This window comes from Agelaius tricolor, unplaced genomic scaffold (assembly GCF_023055355.1).
Source record: "Agelaius tricolor isolate 1412-34295 unplaced genomic scaffold, bAgeTri1.0.p SCAF_12, whole genome shotgun sequence".
Lineage (NCBI taxonomy): Eukaryota > Metazoa > Chordata > Aves > Passeriformes > Icteridae > Agelaius > Agelaius tricolor.
Window position 1 is genome coordinate 4,860,001 of NW_027269272.1, and position 14,208 is coordinate 4,874,208.

General features: G+C 64.3%; 3 protein-coding genes across 3 annotated transcripts in view; 1 reads left to right on the forward strand and 2 right to left on the reverse strand.

Moving 5' to 3' along the window:
- The window catches only part of KIF1A (kinesin family member 1A), a 42,825-nt gene extending 39,059 nt beyond the window's left edge, over positions 1–3,766 (reverse strand). The window contains exon 1 of the mRNA XM_071437208.1: positions 3,519–3,766. The gene's annotated coding sequence lies outside the window, so the exon portion shown is untranslated. The remainder of the gene's footprint in view (positions 1–3,518) is intronic.
- A 1,559-nt stretch (positions 3,767–5,325) lies between these two features.
- AGXT (alanine--glyoxylate aminotransferase) lies at positions 5,326–9,038 on the forward strand. The gene is made up of 11 exons (XM_071437035.1): positions 5,326–5,505; positions 5,624–5,816; positions 6,129–6,193; positions 6,265–6,365; positions 6,568–6,638; positions 6,949–7,033; positions 7,277–7,372; positions 7,609–7,678; positions 7,797–7,892; positions 8,083–8,211; positions 8,510–9,038. The coding sequence occupies exons 1-11, from the start codon at positions 5,341–5,343 to the stop codon at positions 8,615–8,617; spliced, it is 1,179 nt and encodes a 392-aa protein (XP_071293136.1). The 5' UTR covers positions 5,326–5,340; the 3' UTR covers positions 8,618–9,038.
- Positions 9,039–9,617: 579 nt separating this feature from the next.
- Positions 9,618–13,972, reverse strand: MAB21L4 (mab-21 like 4). The gene is made up of 5 exons (XM_071437036.1): positions 13,442–13,972; positions 12,154–12,376; positions 11,199–11,352; positions 9,956–10,312; positions 9,618–9,771 (listed from the first exon to the last, which is right to left on the reverse strand). Exons 1-5 carry the CDS (start codon positions 13,908–13,910, stop codon positions 9,679–9,681), a joined length of 1,296 nt encoding a protein of 431 aa, XP_071293137.1. The 5' UTR covers positions 13,911–13,972; the 3' UTR covers positions 9,618–9,678.
- Between the last annotated feature and the right edge of the window lie 236 nt (positions 13,973–14,208).

Here is a 14,208-nt window from a genome sequence, read left to right on the forward strand (position 1 = left end):
CGCCTCCTCGCTCAGCTGGGGGAAAGGAAAAATTAAACAGCAGTGCTTGCCAAAGGGGAATGAAGGAGTTGTTTTTCCCATGAAAACGATTGGATGTATTCCCATGTGGAAGGGCTGCATCTTCACGAGGCCAAGAGCTCGAGCTGCTCCACCCTGTGGCACCACTCAAGGACAATGGATTCACCCCCGGGCCAAGGCTGCACCTGACACCTGCCCATGTCACACATTTCCCTCTCCCCCCAAGCCGAGGCAGCTCCCTTCCCCCAGCTCTGCAGCCTCTCCAGCCACCAGGGCTCTGAAGAGGTGGGTCAGGTCCCTGCACAGCCCCAGAACAGCAACACCCACCAGTGAGGCCACCAGGAGCCCCTGCTGCCTGCCACGGGCCACCTCAGCCCCTGCTCTTATCCCCTCCCACCCTGTGCCACTCCCAGCCCCTCCAGCCCCATCACTTCCCACAAAGACACTCTGGTTTCTCCTCTGAACCACTTCCTGTGCTCCCCATCCTGCTGTGTGCCCTCCATTGGTGCTGCTTTCCTTTCTTTGCCTTTTTCTGCCTGCTCAGCCCCACACCCCATACCCCCACCACTGCTGGCTGTGAGAACCTCCCTCCTGGCCAGCAGGACCTTTTCTCTCTCCCTGCCATCACAGGCTACATTCCAGTGTATTCCAATCTGGCTGTGATGTGAGCTCCTCTCCTGGCCAGTATTCCCTGCTGCAGAGTCCCAGTTCCATTTTCTGCTCCATCCATTTCCCTCAGCATCCTTGGTGGGCAGTGCACTGCTTCCCCCTGCTCCTCTGCAGCTCTCCAGTTCCACCCCTGCCACAGCAGCACAAGGAGCCCATCCTGTGCCCTTGGGGACCACCAGCAGACACTGCCCAGCTGCTTCTCACCCTCCTTTCCTTCCCCTGACTCACATCCCTGGCTCAGCTGCAGGGAGGTACCCCTGGCACCACTGGGCATCCTGGAGAGAGAGGGCCAGGCTGCAGTGGGCAGGGCAGGGCAGGGCAGGGCAGGGCCAGGCAGCCCCCCCAGCCTGTGGGCAGCTCCAGCCTGGCCAGCTCGCTCTGCCTGGGGGCAGCCAGAGCAGCTTAATCTGCTGCCATCGAGAGAAATTCGATAAGCCAGGACCAGCCCTTTGCTGGGAGGGTGCCAGCACCAAAGCCCTGCTCCCTGCTCCCTCCCTGCCACCTCCCAGGGCTGCCCTGATCACAGGGGAGGCTGCAGAGAGCAATGGCCATGTCCTGGGCCAGGGGGAACATCTGGACCTGTCCCCAGTTCCCACCTCTTCCCCCCCTTCCCGTGCACCCTGCTGGCTCTGCCCATCCCTGTGACACACCAGGCACCCCCAGCGAGGAGCAAAAGGCCTGGAGAGCCATGATTAACTGGATCAGCCCAGATTAATTGGGCAGAGATTAGCTAATGAAACCACTCTTTAGTCCAGGGGCTACAACTGGCAGCCTCTCCTGCTGAGAGGTGACCAACAGGACAGGGAGCATTGTCCCCAAGTGCCACCAACCAGCAAGCTCTTCCCCAGAGGATGCTCAGGAAGGTGCTGTGCTGCCAGTCCCCCAGCTCCAGCAGATGAGGAGCCTCAGCCAGGGGAATCCAAGGTGAGTTTCCCTTTGTCTGCTCACATCCAGCCCCACGTCACCTCAGCCAGGGCGAGGGTGGACGCCCCGTTGGGCTGCACCAGAGTGTTCTCAGCAGGCTTTGCTGTGGTGAGCCCTTCCCCTGCAGCCTTTGTTGGGGTCTGACTGGGACCACGGGACTCTGTGCTGCCTCTAGGGCAGCAGGGAACACGCTGCTGGATGACATGGCACCATCCACGGTCCTCACCCACCTCCCGCCCCACACAGCACAAGGGGCCATGACGGTGCAGTTTTCTCCAGAGCAGCACCTGCAGGCAGGGAAGCAGCTCAGAGGACAGCCCAGGACAAGGACAAAGCCCCCCCACACCCAGATGAAAGCCAGCCCAGCTTCCCCAGCACCCTGCCCCCTGCCTCCTCACCTCCTGCCCACCCCAATGGGAGACACAGCCCCAGGGCAGAATTTGCAGCTCCCTGAGAATTCCCACGCAGATTCAGTTTACAGGTAGCAAATGTAAGGAACGGATGAGGGGTTCTGCTCCCCATCTCTGCTGCAAAGTAACCCCACCCCCATCCCTTCTCTCTCCATCCTCTCTTGCAGCCATGCCAGCCCAAAGCAGGGAACAGCTGCACAGAAAGGGCAGTGAGCTCTGGGGGCATTGCTGGGCACGGGGAAGGGCAGCCAGGGAGGGGGTGCACAACAGATTCCCACAGGAGCCAGGGCTTGAGGGGCTGCAGCTCTTGCCACACGCAGGGAGGTGCAGGGTGGTGGTGGCAGCATCTTTGCCAGCGCCAGCTGCCACCTCCCAGACAAAATGGAGGTCAGCAGCAGCAGCATGCCGAGATGGCAGAGCCACCACACCCCTGGCCACAGCCGGCGGAGGGGGACGGTCTGCTGCCTCCCTGTCCCCAGAGCCACAGAGGCCACCCGCACGGGGCTGCTCCGGGGGCTGTGCCTGCCTCTGGGGTGGGACGGGAGATGCTCGGCTGGTCCCTGGTCCTCCCCGAGCGTTGGTGCTGTCGCATGGGACCCGAGCAGGCAGGAGCCCGGATCACAGGGGGTCTGCAGGGGAGGGGTCACTGCCCCGCGAGGGGGAGGAGGAGGAGGAGGAGGAGGGGGAGAAGGAAGCAGAGGAGTGAGACAATGGGGCAGGTGCAGGGCTGCTCCCTGCGAGCCTGGATGACCAAGTGCGGAGCTCCGCACTCGCCCCGCGCCCCGGGACCGGCCCCTTCCTCAGCCAGCAGCCACCGCAACTGGCCCGCAGTGACATGGCGGCCCTGGTCCAGCCACCCCACAGCGCAAGGTCACCGACAGCTGCTCGTCCTTGGGGGCCAAGAACAGGCTCAGCATCGCAGCATCTTTGCCAGGCACCCGCGGGGAGAGCCCCAAGCGGGGCACCCACCGCTCCCTGCATCGCTGCTCTTTGACTCTGGAGCATCCTGATGGTGATGACGCAAGATGGCTCAGCTGCACAACCACTGCCATCTGCCCCGCGCCGAACAGCAGCGGTGCCTCTGCGTGACAAGGGGGTCCTGTGCCCCCCGCCACGGGCTGCGGGGATGGCATCCTCCCCCTCCGCACCCTGCCCGGGGCCGGGGCGGCAGAGGCGTCTCCTCGTCCGCGGGCAGCCCCCCCGCCGCACCCCGGCTGGATCCTTCTGGAAGATGATGGGGCGGCACCCGGCGGGCACCGCGCTGGGCACCCGAGGGCAGCTCCCCCACACCCCAACATCGAGCATGGGGGGGGGCTCCGCAAAATGGCCACCGGCTCAGCCCCCCCGCCCCGCCGGACCCTCGGGGATGCGCATCCCGCTCCCACCCGCCGGGCCCACGAGGGGCGGCACCGCCACCCGCGGAGCAGCCCCGGTTCCCGTCGCGGCCATCGCCCCGGTGCTGCCCGGTGCTGCGCGGTGCCGCCCGCCCCTCCCTACCTGTGATGCCCGCGGCCGGGGCCGTGGCCGGTTCGGAGGGGCGCGGCGCTCAGCCGTGGGCGGGGGGCGCCGGCATGGGGCCGAGCCGCGCGGAGCGATGCGGTGCCGGTGCCGGTGTCGGTGCCGGTGCCGGTGTCGGTGCCGGTGCGGGTGGCAGCGGCCCCGCCCCTGCGGTCCCCGCCCCACGCGCTGGTTGGCGGCCGCCGCCGCCCGGAGGGGGACGCGGGGACCGGGAGGGCGCGCGCGGGGATGGAGCGGTGACGTCAGCGCATCCCCCGGCCCCGGGAGCTGCGGAACCGCCGCAGGGGCGGGGCGGGGCGGGGCGGGGCGGGGCGGCTGTCGCCTGGCAACCGGCACCGGCCCGGTACCCCCGTACCCCGGTACCCCCGTACCCCGGTACCCCCGGCCGGACACCGCTACCGCTGCTCCCCGGTGCAGGATTCCGAGGAGCGGCCCCGGCCGGGGCTTCCTGTGCCCCCCGGTGCCGTCAGTTCGCTCCTCCGTCCGCCGAGCCGCCGCCCGGGGCACGGCCGCTCCTGCCCATCTGCGCCCGGAATTGGGAGCCAGCGCAGAAAGCGGATTATTCCTTTATTCCTTGGCTGCCAGCTGTTTCCAGCAGCGCGGCCAGCCTCGCCCCACGGCAGCCCCGAGGCCACGCGTGCCCTCCCCGCCCCAGCCATGCCCCAAATCTCCCCAGAAAACAGGGACATCTCCATCTGAAATGTCGTCATCGCTTTAGCGGATGATGGCTGAGCAGCCGTCCCCGGGCTGGCGGTGGCTTCCATCAGCCATGTCGGAGCAAACTCATCTGCCCCCAGCTCCTCTCAGTGGTCACCATCCAGCTGCTGGGCAGACGTGCTCTCACCTGGCACTGTCCCTGGCCCCGTGCCTCTGTCCCTCTCTTCAGCAGCAGCTACTGGTGCCAGTTCTGCCAGTTGGCAATTCCCACCCCTGTGCTGCCCTCCTGAGCCAAAGCTTTGCTCACTGAGGGGCTCTGAAGGGCAGGGATCCACTCATGGCTCTTCTAAAGCTGGCAGAGGTCAGGTTTCTGCATTTCAGGATGTGGCAGAGGTTGGGCACAAGGCAATGTGCTGTGGGTACACACAGCAGGTAACAGACAATCGACCCCACGTGGGGCCTGTGGCATCCCCAGGACACACTGGGATGCTCATGGTCCAGGCTGAGCCTGCAGAGCACAGCTCGCTGTGGCAGGGACTGTGTCTGTGTCCCAGACCACAGCCCAGGTGCACATCAGTCCACTGGCAGCCTCCCTCAGGCTGTCACCCAGCCAGATGTGCCTCTGCAGGGCAGGGCCCTGGGCAGGGAGCTCTGGTCAACAGGAACTTTCTGCTGCAGGAGGAGCTACGACCATGGCAGCTGTGCCAGAGCAGTCTCAGCACAGCCACCCTGTGGCACAGGCTCTGGGTGCCCAGAGCAGGGATCCCACTCCTGGGATGCTGTTGGGAGACACCAGCCCTGGTGCTGTGGGGGCTGTGGGGACAGGGACTGCCTCAGTGCTTGGAGTCCCAGAGGCTGGGGTGCCTGCAGAGCGCTGCCCTGAGCACCAGCAAGGGGGCATCCCCCAAAACGAGGGGCCCAAGACAGCAGGGATAGCACTGGTGACACATTAACCAGGCAGGGGAGGCAGCCAGGGGTAGAGTCCAGACTGGCAGGGGGGAGCACCGATTTCTGGGTCAAGGTCCATGGGGACACTGGACACTGCTGGCACGGGATTCACGGTGCTGCAATGCTGGCAGCTGCTCAGGCAGCCTCCAACACTCCTCTTCTCTGGGCTCAGCTCCTGGGCTCAGCACGGCGTGCCATGGCCACCAGCCTGCTCCGCGTGTGCCCTCCGGGGGAGCTGCTGCGGCCCCTGGCCGTGCCGGAGCGGCTGCTGCTCGGGCCGGGCCCCAGCAACGTCCCCCGCCGCATCCGGGCTGCGGGAGCGCTCCAGCTCCTGGGCCACATGCACCCCGAGGTGCTGCAGGTGAGCCCAGCCTTCCTTCCCTCCCCTCCTCCTCCTCCTCGCCCCCAGGAGGGGCTGGAGCAGCTCTGCTGGGGCGAGAGGAGCAGGAGCAGTGCTGGCCAGCGTGCTGCCGCCGCAGGTGATGGATGAGATCAAGGCAGGCATCCAGTACGCCTTCCAGACACGCAACAGGCTGAGCCTGGCCGTCAGCGGCAGCGGCCACTGTGCCATGGAGGCCGCCCTCTTCAACCTGCTGGAGCCAGGTGACACCGTGCTGGTGGCCATCAATGGCATCTGGGGACAGCGTGCTGCCGAGATTGCCAGGAGGCTGGGTATGCTGGGACAGGCAGCTGGGGCAGGGCTCAGGGGACTGGGCTTGAGGGCAGGGTGCCCTGGTTTGCTGTCCCAGCCCTGGCAGTGCTCGGTGACACAGCTTATAAAACCAGAGAGCACTCTGCTAGAGGTTTTTCCAAGAATGATGCCACTCTATTTATGGTGCTTTATGGCTTTTCCACTGGGCAAATCTGCATGAGGCCAGACTCTGGCAGGTGGCTCTGCTCCTGCTTCATGCCTGACCCCTTCCCCCATGGAGCAGGTGAGGAGCATGCCCAGACCTCACTCTCCTCTGCCCAAATTCCTCCCAGGAGCCAATGTCTGTGAGCTGCTGAAGCCCCCGGGCAAGTACTTCACTCCACAAGACATTGAGCAGGTGAGTGCTGGCCACTATGCAGAGGGCACAGGTGACCTCCAGCGTGGTCACCTTCCCCCTGTGTCCTGCAGGGCCTGGTGCAGCACAAACCTTTGGTGCTCTTCATCACCCACGGCGAGTCCTCCACAGGGGTGCTGCAGCCACTGGAGGGGCTGGGCCAGCTCTGCCACCGGTCAGTGCATGGTGGGCACCCCAAGGCCACCACTGGGCATTTGGGCCTGGGGATTTATCTGTGCTGGGCTTTATGTTGTGCTGGAAGCAGTTGGTGCCAGTGAGACACACAGCCCCTGTGGGGGCCAGCACGGCAGGGCTGCAGGCAGAGGTGTGGCAGAGGAGGTGGCAGGAGCAGCAGGCTGAGCTCTGTCCTCCCACAGGCACGGCTGCCTGCTGCTGGTGGACGCAGTGGCATCGCTTGGGGGAGCCCCCATCTTCATGGACCAGCAGGGTAAGAGCCACAGTGCCATCATGGGCAGCCAGGGGACAAAGGGGCTCATGGGCAGGAAGAGAGAGCAGTGGCATCAGCAGCCCCTCAGCCTCCATTTCGGCTAGCAGCACTAGGACTGGTCCAGCCTGTTCCCCTTGGGGGACCATCAGCAGTGCCAGGAGCCCTCCCAAAGCAGCCTGAACACGAGCAGGACCTGCCCTGTGTGCCACCCCTGTGCTTCCCACCCAGCACTTGCAGCCAGGTCGGAGAGCTCAGCATTTTCCTGCTGGGAGCCTCTGATTCCTGAGGAGCTGTCTTCCCTCCTGGGCAGAGATCGATGTCCTGTATTCGGGGTCCCAGAAGGTCCTGAATGCACCCCCTGGCAGTGCCCCCATCTCATTCAGTGAGAGAGCCAGGTAAGAGCAGCCTGGGTGGGAGCTGATGGGGCTGGGGGGGGCTGTCACCTCTCTGCTGCTTCTGTCCTGCTCTGCAGTGCTATGGGGATGGAGCCCATCCCATCCCATCCCATCCCTGGGCAGTGACTGGGAGCTGGAGCCAATCTCTGCACTCACTGTAGGCTGGGAGCTCTCTGCGCTCCCTCCCACCCTGGAGCTGGTGGCGTGAAGGTCCCACCTCTCCCCAGCACTCTGTTTCACCAGGGACAAGCTGCTGAGGAGGAAGACGAAGCCCCCATCCTTCTATCTGGACATGGGCTGCTTGGCAAACTACTGGGGCTGTGACGGGGAGCCACGGAGGTGAGGGCGGGCTCTCCCCTTACACACGGCTGCAAACACTCCCCACCAGCCCCTGCGCTGGCTCGGGCGCTGCCTGCCCTTCAGGGCTCAGCCCTGCCTCCCCACCACCCTGGCTGGCTGCTCCTCAACCCCCCTGCTCTGGGTGATGAGGCGGGAGGATGCTGTGCCTCAGTTTCCCATGAGCACGGGGCTGCCGCGCTGCAGGCTAGCCGAACCCCTCCGGGTGCCCCTTGCAGGTACCACCACACAGCGCCCATCAACAGCTTCTTCAGCCTGCGGGAGGGCCTGGCCCTGCTGGCAGAACTGGTGAGTGGCACCGGGCGGGCAGGGCAGCTCCAGCAGCGCCCGCGGGGCTCGGAGGAGCCCTGGGTGCCTGGAGGTGCCTGTCAGCAGCAGAGACCTCCTCTGTCCTCTCTGCCCTCAGGGTCTGGAGAGCTCCTGGGAGCGACACCGGGCCAACTGCAGCCTGCTGTGCCAGGGGCTGCTCGACATGGGGCTGGAGCTCTTTGTGGAGGAGGAGGTGGGTGCAGGGCAAGCCCACCATCATCATCATCACCACAGCGAGGGGACACAGCCCTGAGCAGCTGGAGATGTGCCTGGGCAGCTTTTGGTGCCAGAGAAAAGTCTCCCTGCTCTGTGATGCTCTCTCCTGGCGCTGTGCTGGGGTCAGCAGGGGCCGTGGGACTGGAACCAGTTCCTCTGTTCCTCAGAAGGCCAGACTGCCCACCATCACCACCGTCAGGGTGCCCGAGGGCTACAGCTGGAAGGACATCACGGCTTTCCTGATGGACAAGCACGGCGTGGAGATCGCCGGGGGCCTGGGCCCCACGGTGGGCAAGGTGGGCACAGCCCTGCCCTGCCCTGCTGCTGCTGCCCACGGCTGGGCACAGCTCCCCGCCCTCCCTGCCCCTCCCTGGCTGTGCCATTGCCCGGAGCAACGCAGAGCATCCTAACCACACACAGTCACCCCTAATTGAATAACCACGCACGTAATTAGCGTAATTAGCGCGGTGACACCTCTTTATAGGGAATGGGGTGTTAAACACGAGCGAGGGAGCTGTGCACAACCCCTCGCACCTGGCTGCGTGCCCCCCAGTCCTCCCTGCTGAGACACAGACACTCGCCCTTCTCCTCCAGGTCCTGCGCATCGGCCTCATGGGCTGCAACTCATCCAGGGCCAGCGTGGAGCGAGTGCTGGGAGCCCTGCGGGACGCCCTCCAGCGCTGCCCCCGCAGCCGCCTGTGAGCTCTCTGCCCGGGGAGGTGGCTGGCACTGCCTGGCATGCCTGGCACCAGAGGGACTCCACCGCCGCCCTGGGATGCTGGCAGGAGCCACATCCAGCAAGCCAAGGCACTTGGAAAGGAGCTGGGATAGCAGGGGGCATGGAGGAGAGGGCTGTGCTCAGCAGATGTGAGGCATGGCTCAAAACCGCTCCTCTCATCACCCCCCAGTGTTCTGGGCCCTCAGTTCTTTCCCTTCCCCTGGCGCCAGGGCATGGGGATCCTCAGCAAGCTGGCAGGGGCTGGATGCAGGCTCTGACCACAGGGCCCTACCCCTCCCATCACCAACACCCCAGCCTTCCCCACCCTGCAGTGCAGAATGGCCCCATCCCCTCCTGCTTCTGTGCCATGCAGCTCTCAGTGCCCAGCTCCACCAGGGGCTGTGTATGCCCCTCCCCAGCTCCACCAGGGGCTGTGTGTGCCCTCCCAGCTCCACCAGGGGCTGTGTGTGCCCTCCCCAGCTCCACCAGGGGCTGTGTGTGCCCTCCCAGCTCCACCAGGGGCTGTGTGTGCCCTTCCCCAGCTCCACCAGGGGCTGTGTGTGCCCTCCCAGCTCCACCAGGGGCTGTGTGTGCCCTCCCCAGCTCCACCAGGGGCTGTGTGTGCCCTTCCCCAGCTCCACCAGGGGCTGTGTGTGCCCTTCCCCAGCTCCACCAGGGGCTGTGTGTGCCCTCCCAGCTCCACCAGGGGCTGTGTGTGCCCTCCCCAGCTCCACCAGGGGCTGTGTGTGCCCTTCCCCAGCTCCACCAGGGGCTGTGTATGTGTGTGCCCTTCCCCAGCTCCACCAGGGGCTGTGTGTGCCCTCCTCCCCAGCTCCACCAGGGCTGTGTGTGTGTGTGTGTGCCCTCCCCAGCTCCACCAGGGCCTGTGTGTGCCCCCCCCCAGCTGCAGCAGGTGTGCTCTCTCCCCTGTACCACCTTTCCTCAATAAAATGACACAGCAGCACGCTGTTCCCTGGCCCTGTAGCTCTCCTTGCACCCCCCCCAGAGTTCTGAGACACCCCAAGGGGCAGCAGCAGGGCCCCACTCAGCTCTGCTGAGGGATTTCCTGGCGGATCCTGGCGAGGAGCTGGGATGCTGCAGAGCGGCGCGTGCTGTCCTGGATCCGGAACACCTGGAACTGAAGGAGGGTGAGGAGTGAGGGCAGAGGGCTCCCTGCTCTGCCTGAGCCCCATGCCCAGCACTGCCAGCCTCCCACAGCCTCCACAGCACACCAGAGGGCTCGTGGGGCTGATTGCAGCTCATCCCAAGCTTCCCAGCCCAGGTGGCTCCTGGTGCTGGCCCAGCTGAAGGGCTGGGCTTACCTGGCTGAGCAGGATGTCAAAGTAGGCTGTGTCCCAGCAGGAGCCATCCTTGCTGGGGAGCTGCAGGAGGGCTCTGGTCTCTGGGTCTGCCTGGCAGCTGCCACTGATCCCGTGGAGGCCAAAATGGAAGCGGAGGAAGCGCTGGGGGTCCCAGGCAAAGCTCTCCACCTTATGGTAGAGGGAGGCAAGGTCTGGGGCCATTCCTTGGAAGAGGTTTTCCTCTGGGTTCAGGAAGTGGGGCAGGTGCTGGGTGGCCAGGCAGCGGAGGAGGATCACCAGGAGCCTGTAGACAGAGCCTTCCAGGTCCTGCCAGTCCTCCGGGGAGGGGAAAAGCTCTGTGCTCCACAGCAACACCATCTGTGAGGAGGGAGAGAAGAGCACAGGGTCAGGCACAAGGCCTGATGCTGGGAAGGCTGTCCCTTCACACCCTGCAGCCAGCTGTGGGGCTGAATCCAAGGGGGCTGGAGCAGATGATACTTTTCTGAAGGCCAGATACATACATGTGCCCTTTTTCTTTAAAAAAACTCCCACAACCACCACCCCCAAAACATCAAAGAATACAGCACAAAGCAAAGTACACAGGATTTGGGTTCCTTGGAGCTGGAGCCACTCTGTAAGCAGAAAACATCCTTGCTTTCTTCCTGACCCTCAGCTTGGAGAGCCATCAAAAGGCAGGGCACACCAGGATTGTGCCACCAGGTGCTGTCCCCAGCATGGCCAGTTGGCTCCAGAGTGCTGAAAACAGCTTGGGTGGGGAGAGGAGGTTTTTTCTCAGCAGAAACACCACCCTCAGCCCTGTACAGGCACGTCCCAGCACAGGGCATGGGCAGCACTGGCAGTGTGGCACAGGGATGCCATCCTGCAGGCACTGGCAGTGTGGCACAGGGATGCCATCCTGCAGGCACTGGCAGTGTGCACAGGGATGCCATCCTGCAGGCACTGGCAGTGTGGCACAGGGATGCCATCCTGCAGGCACTGGCAGCCTGGCCCAGGGGGTGATGCCCTGCAGAGCCCCAGCTCTGAATGCACCAAGTGTCTCCAGCTGGAGGTTGCTGGAGTCCAAGGAAGAAGGACCAAAGCCCTCTATCCATGGCTGGCAGCAGCACAAACCCTTCCCAAACACAGCCACGGGCTGCTACACCCCAAACCCTGCAGACCCCTTGGTGTGGCTGCTTGTGCAGGGGAGCAGCCTTGGCTCTGCCTGCCCAGAGAGCCACGGTCCCAACCATCAGAACCAACCCACCTTGAGGTGGTGGAAGGTGAGAGGGCCTGTCCCAGCCTGGCCCCCCCAGTCCTGCTCACGGAGCTGGTCCAGCAGGCGGAGGCTGTCCACACGGGGCCCCTGCAGGGAATCCACTCCCTGGAGCAGCTTCAGGAGGGGAAGGTGAGTGGAGGACCTGGAGGAAGAGAGTGGGGTCTGCTGGCAGGGGAGGTGAAGACCTGCATGCTGCCAGGATGGGGGGAGCATGCCTGCAGTGATTTGGCATGCAGGGGATCCCTCCATGGCATACATGGGGTCCCAGCCAATGCAGCACCTTGGATCTGCAAGATCCTCCTGGATCCACCTCCTGTGCTTGCCTCTCAGTGTGGAGAGAGATGGGAACACTGCTGAGCAGCTCCTGCCTTCCCAGGAGGACCAAGAGTGGGGTGAAGTGGGGTTGTTCTCCCCTATGTGTGGTGGGCAGGGGAGGCTGGGTTGGTCCCCAACGAGAGGCTGGGCATCCAGCTGGAGCACCTTGTTCCCAAAATAGACATGGGCTGGTCCAGCTGGCTGCTCAGCCCCTCCATGGGGCAGGCAAGACACATCAGTCCAGGCCTGCTTTGTCCTGCAGCCCCCCTTGGGAGGTGGGCAGCTCATCACCCTGCTGCTGCCAGGTGCCACGGCCGGTGTCTGCAGCCTGAGCAGGGACCTGAGAGCTGCCCCCTCTGCACAGCTGGGGTGCAGCTCCAGTGGATCATTTCAGGGCCTCCTTCAGTTGCATTCCCCCTCTTTCCCTGAGCTGTCTGAAACTTGGCTGAGGTTCTTTTTCTCCAACACGGGGAAGAGGGTTTGGGCATCATGAAGGGGTGACTTCAACCCCCGGTGACACATCCCCACCCTTTCCCAAGCTCTTTTTGCCTACACCCTGCAGTGCTGCCAGCCAGGGGGCATCCCTGGAGCAGGATCACCCTGCTGTGGGTGCAGCCGAGCCTCTCACCTCCAGCAGAGGGGAGAGGCCGGGACAAAGTGAGCCTCGTCCGTGGCCCTCCTGAGGCTGCCTGCGGGGAAGCCCCTGTCGCTCTGCCGCCTCCGGAGCTGCAGCGGCTCCTGCTGCCTCCTCACCACAGGAACGATGTCAAAGCGAATGGGCTTCCAGCTGCCGCGGATCAGCAGGGAGAGCTCCAGGGCATCTTCCCGCAGGTTTTCAGCGCTGATGTCACCTGGATGCAGAGGGTTTGGCAGCAGTGAGCAGGTTAGCACAGCCGGTCCCGCAGGCTGAACCAGGTCTGTGCTGAGCACCCGTGGCCGTGTCCCACCCCACTCGAGTCAGCCCTTCCCAGGGCTGCAGTCTGGGTGCAGTTCCCGGTAAAATCCCTCTCCCAGTCATGCTGGGGTGGTTTTACAGGAAGAGGCATGGCAGGGGTCAGGGTCAGGCACAGGAGGAAGTCTCAAGCAGTCAAACAGAGCTGTGCTTCTGGGTGGCTGAACAGCGCCAAGAAAAGCAAAGCAGTCCAAGAAAAATGGATCAGGAAAGGTTCATTGCTTTGTGGGGGTGGAGGAAGGTGAAGGTCACTGGCTTAGCCATGGAGGAAGGAGAGGATGCTGGACTTGCTGGGACTGGGTTAAGAGACTTTCAGACCCACTGGTCCTCTCATTTTACCCTTTCACCCTGGCTGAGCTTTCCTTCAAGAAGCACACTGGGAGATGCAAACGCATGAACAAGCTTATGGAGCAGCTATGGGCAATTCCCCTGGTCCCCTCCCACCAAGTCCTTTCTGAGGTCACTGCTGCCAGCTGGGGCCTGCGTGTTCACAGGGTCAGACCCATGCCCCAGGGTCCTGGTCCAGCTCTGATGCATTCCCAACTCTCCAAACAGGGAGCAGGGGGCACTTGGAGGCCAAGAGGCGGAGGGGAGAATGTGCTGAGGGTAAGCCAGGCCCACCAAGTCCTCGAGCAAACCCTACCTGGGGACTAAGAGCAGGGCTGGGTGGACCCTGCACCCACCAAGAAGGGTGCCATCAGCCCCAGGTGAGGATGCCTGAGGAGGACTCTGATGCCCTGGGATGGCAGGGAACAGTTTGCATCTCCCCTTCCTCAGCTGGGGGCAGAGCCCATCCCAGCACACAGCAAGGTCCTCACTAACCTGCCCCTGCAGCTTTTGGGTGGGCCACATGCCCAGGAACATAGGCCCCAGCACGTTTGCAGAGGGATCACTGCCAAGCTGGGAAGCTGGGCAGGCCCTGGAGGCAGCCCCTGGCTGGGAAGCACCGTGCCAGTGTACGCACCTGGCTGCAGCAGGAAGAGGCGTTGGCAGCGCACGATGGCTGAAACAAGGAGCTCTTTCAGGTGCTGCAGGATTCTGCCTGGAAGCAGGCAGTGCTCCATCCCATCCACAGCACCAGTCCAGTCCTCCAAATCAGCCCCTGGAGAGCACAGCTCCAGGCAGCAGGTGTGGAGCTCTGCAGGATGCCCGCCCTGCTCCGGGCTGCTCCCCCGTGCCAGCACTCGCACGGTGTCACCGTCGATGCGCAGGGGCACCTCGAGAGTCACAGCGTCCTCAGAGGCACAGAGAGAGAACTCGAAGGCTTCCAGGTTCCTGGCGTAGTCCACGAGGAAGCGAGGATCCCTGGCATGGACACTCTCCAGCAGGGTGAGCAGGATGTCCTCGGCCCGCTGGAAATGCTCCATCCGCTGCCTCTCGCGGGACAGGATCACGCCGAGGTAGCTGCGCCAGAGGGAAGTGTTGGCTTCCATGGCAGCTCTGCTACCGATTTACGCTGCCCCAGCAGCAGGAGCGGTGTGTGGGTGGGGAGGGCAGGGCTGCTGCCGGCTGGGGCGGGCGGAGGGAAGCAGGGCCGGGCGGTGACAAGCACCAAGTGCTGGGTGACTCCCAGGGACAGGTACAGGGCAAACCCAGGGCGGGGGCTTGAGTCACACCGTGTCCCCTCTCCCGGCACTCCACAGGGGTGACAGCGAGTGCTCAGCGGGTGGGTCACGCCAGGGGAACGCTGTGCTCTCCCACACCGCCCTTGGCACCGCCTGGGTGCCGGCA

Bases quoted from the DNA above. Each gene is read 5' to 3' on its own strand.
- MAB21L4 (XM_071437036.1), bottom strand. From the start codon at position 13,910: ATGGAAGCCAACACTTCCCTCTGGCGCAGCTACCTCGGCGTGATCCTG. The intron at 11,353-12,153 runs GTGAGAGGCTCG...CTCTTCCTCCAG, and splicing joins GCCTCTCCCCTCTGCTGGAG to GTCCTCCACTCACCTTCCCC. The intron at 10,313-11,198 runs GTGGGTTGGTTC...CCCTCCTCACAG, and splicing joins TCACCTTCCACCACCTCAAG to ATGGTGTTGCTGTGGAGCAC.
- AGXT (XM_071437035.1), top strand. From the start codon at position 5,341: ATGGCCACCAGCCTGCTCCGCGTGTGCCCTCCGGGGGAGCTGCTGCGG. The intron at 5,506-5,623 runs GTGAGCCCAGCC...CTGCCGCCGCAG, and splicing joins TGCACCCCGAGGTGCTGCAG to GTGATGGATGAGATCAAGGC. The intron at 6,639-6,948 runs GTAAGAGCCACA...CCTCCTGGGCAG, and splicing joins CATCTTCATGGACCAGCAGG to AGATCGATGTCCTGTATTCG.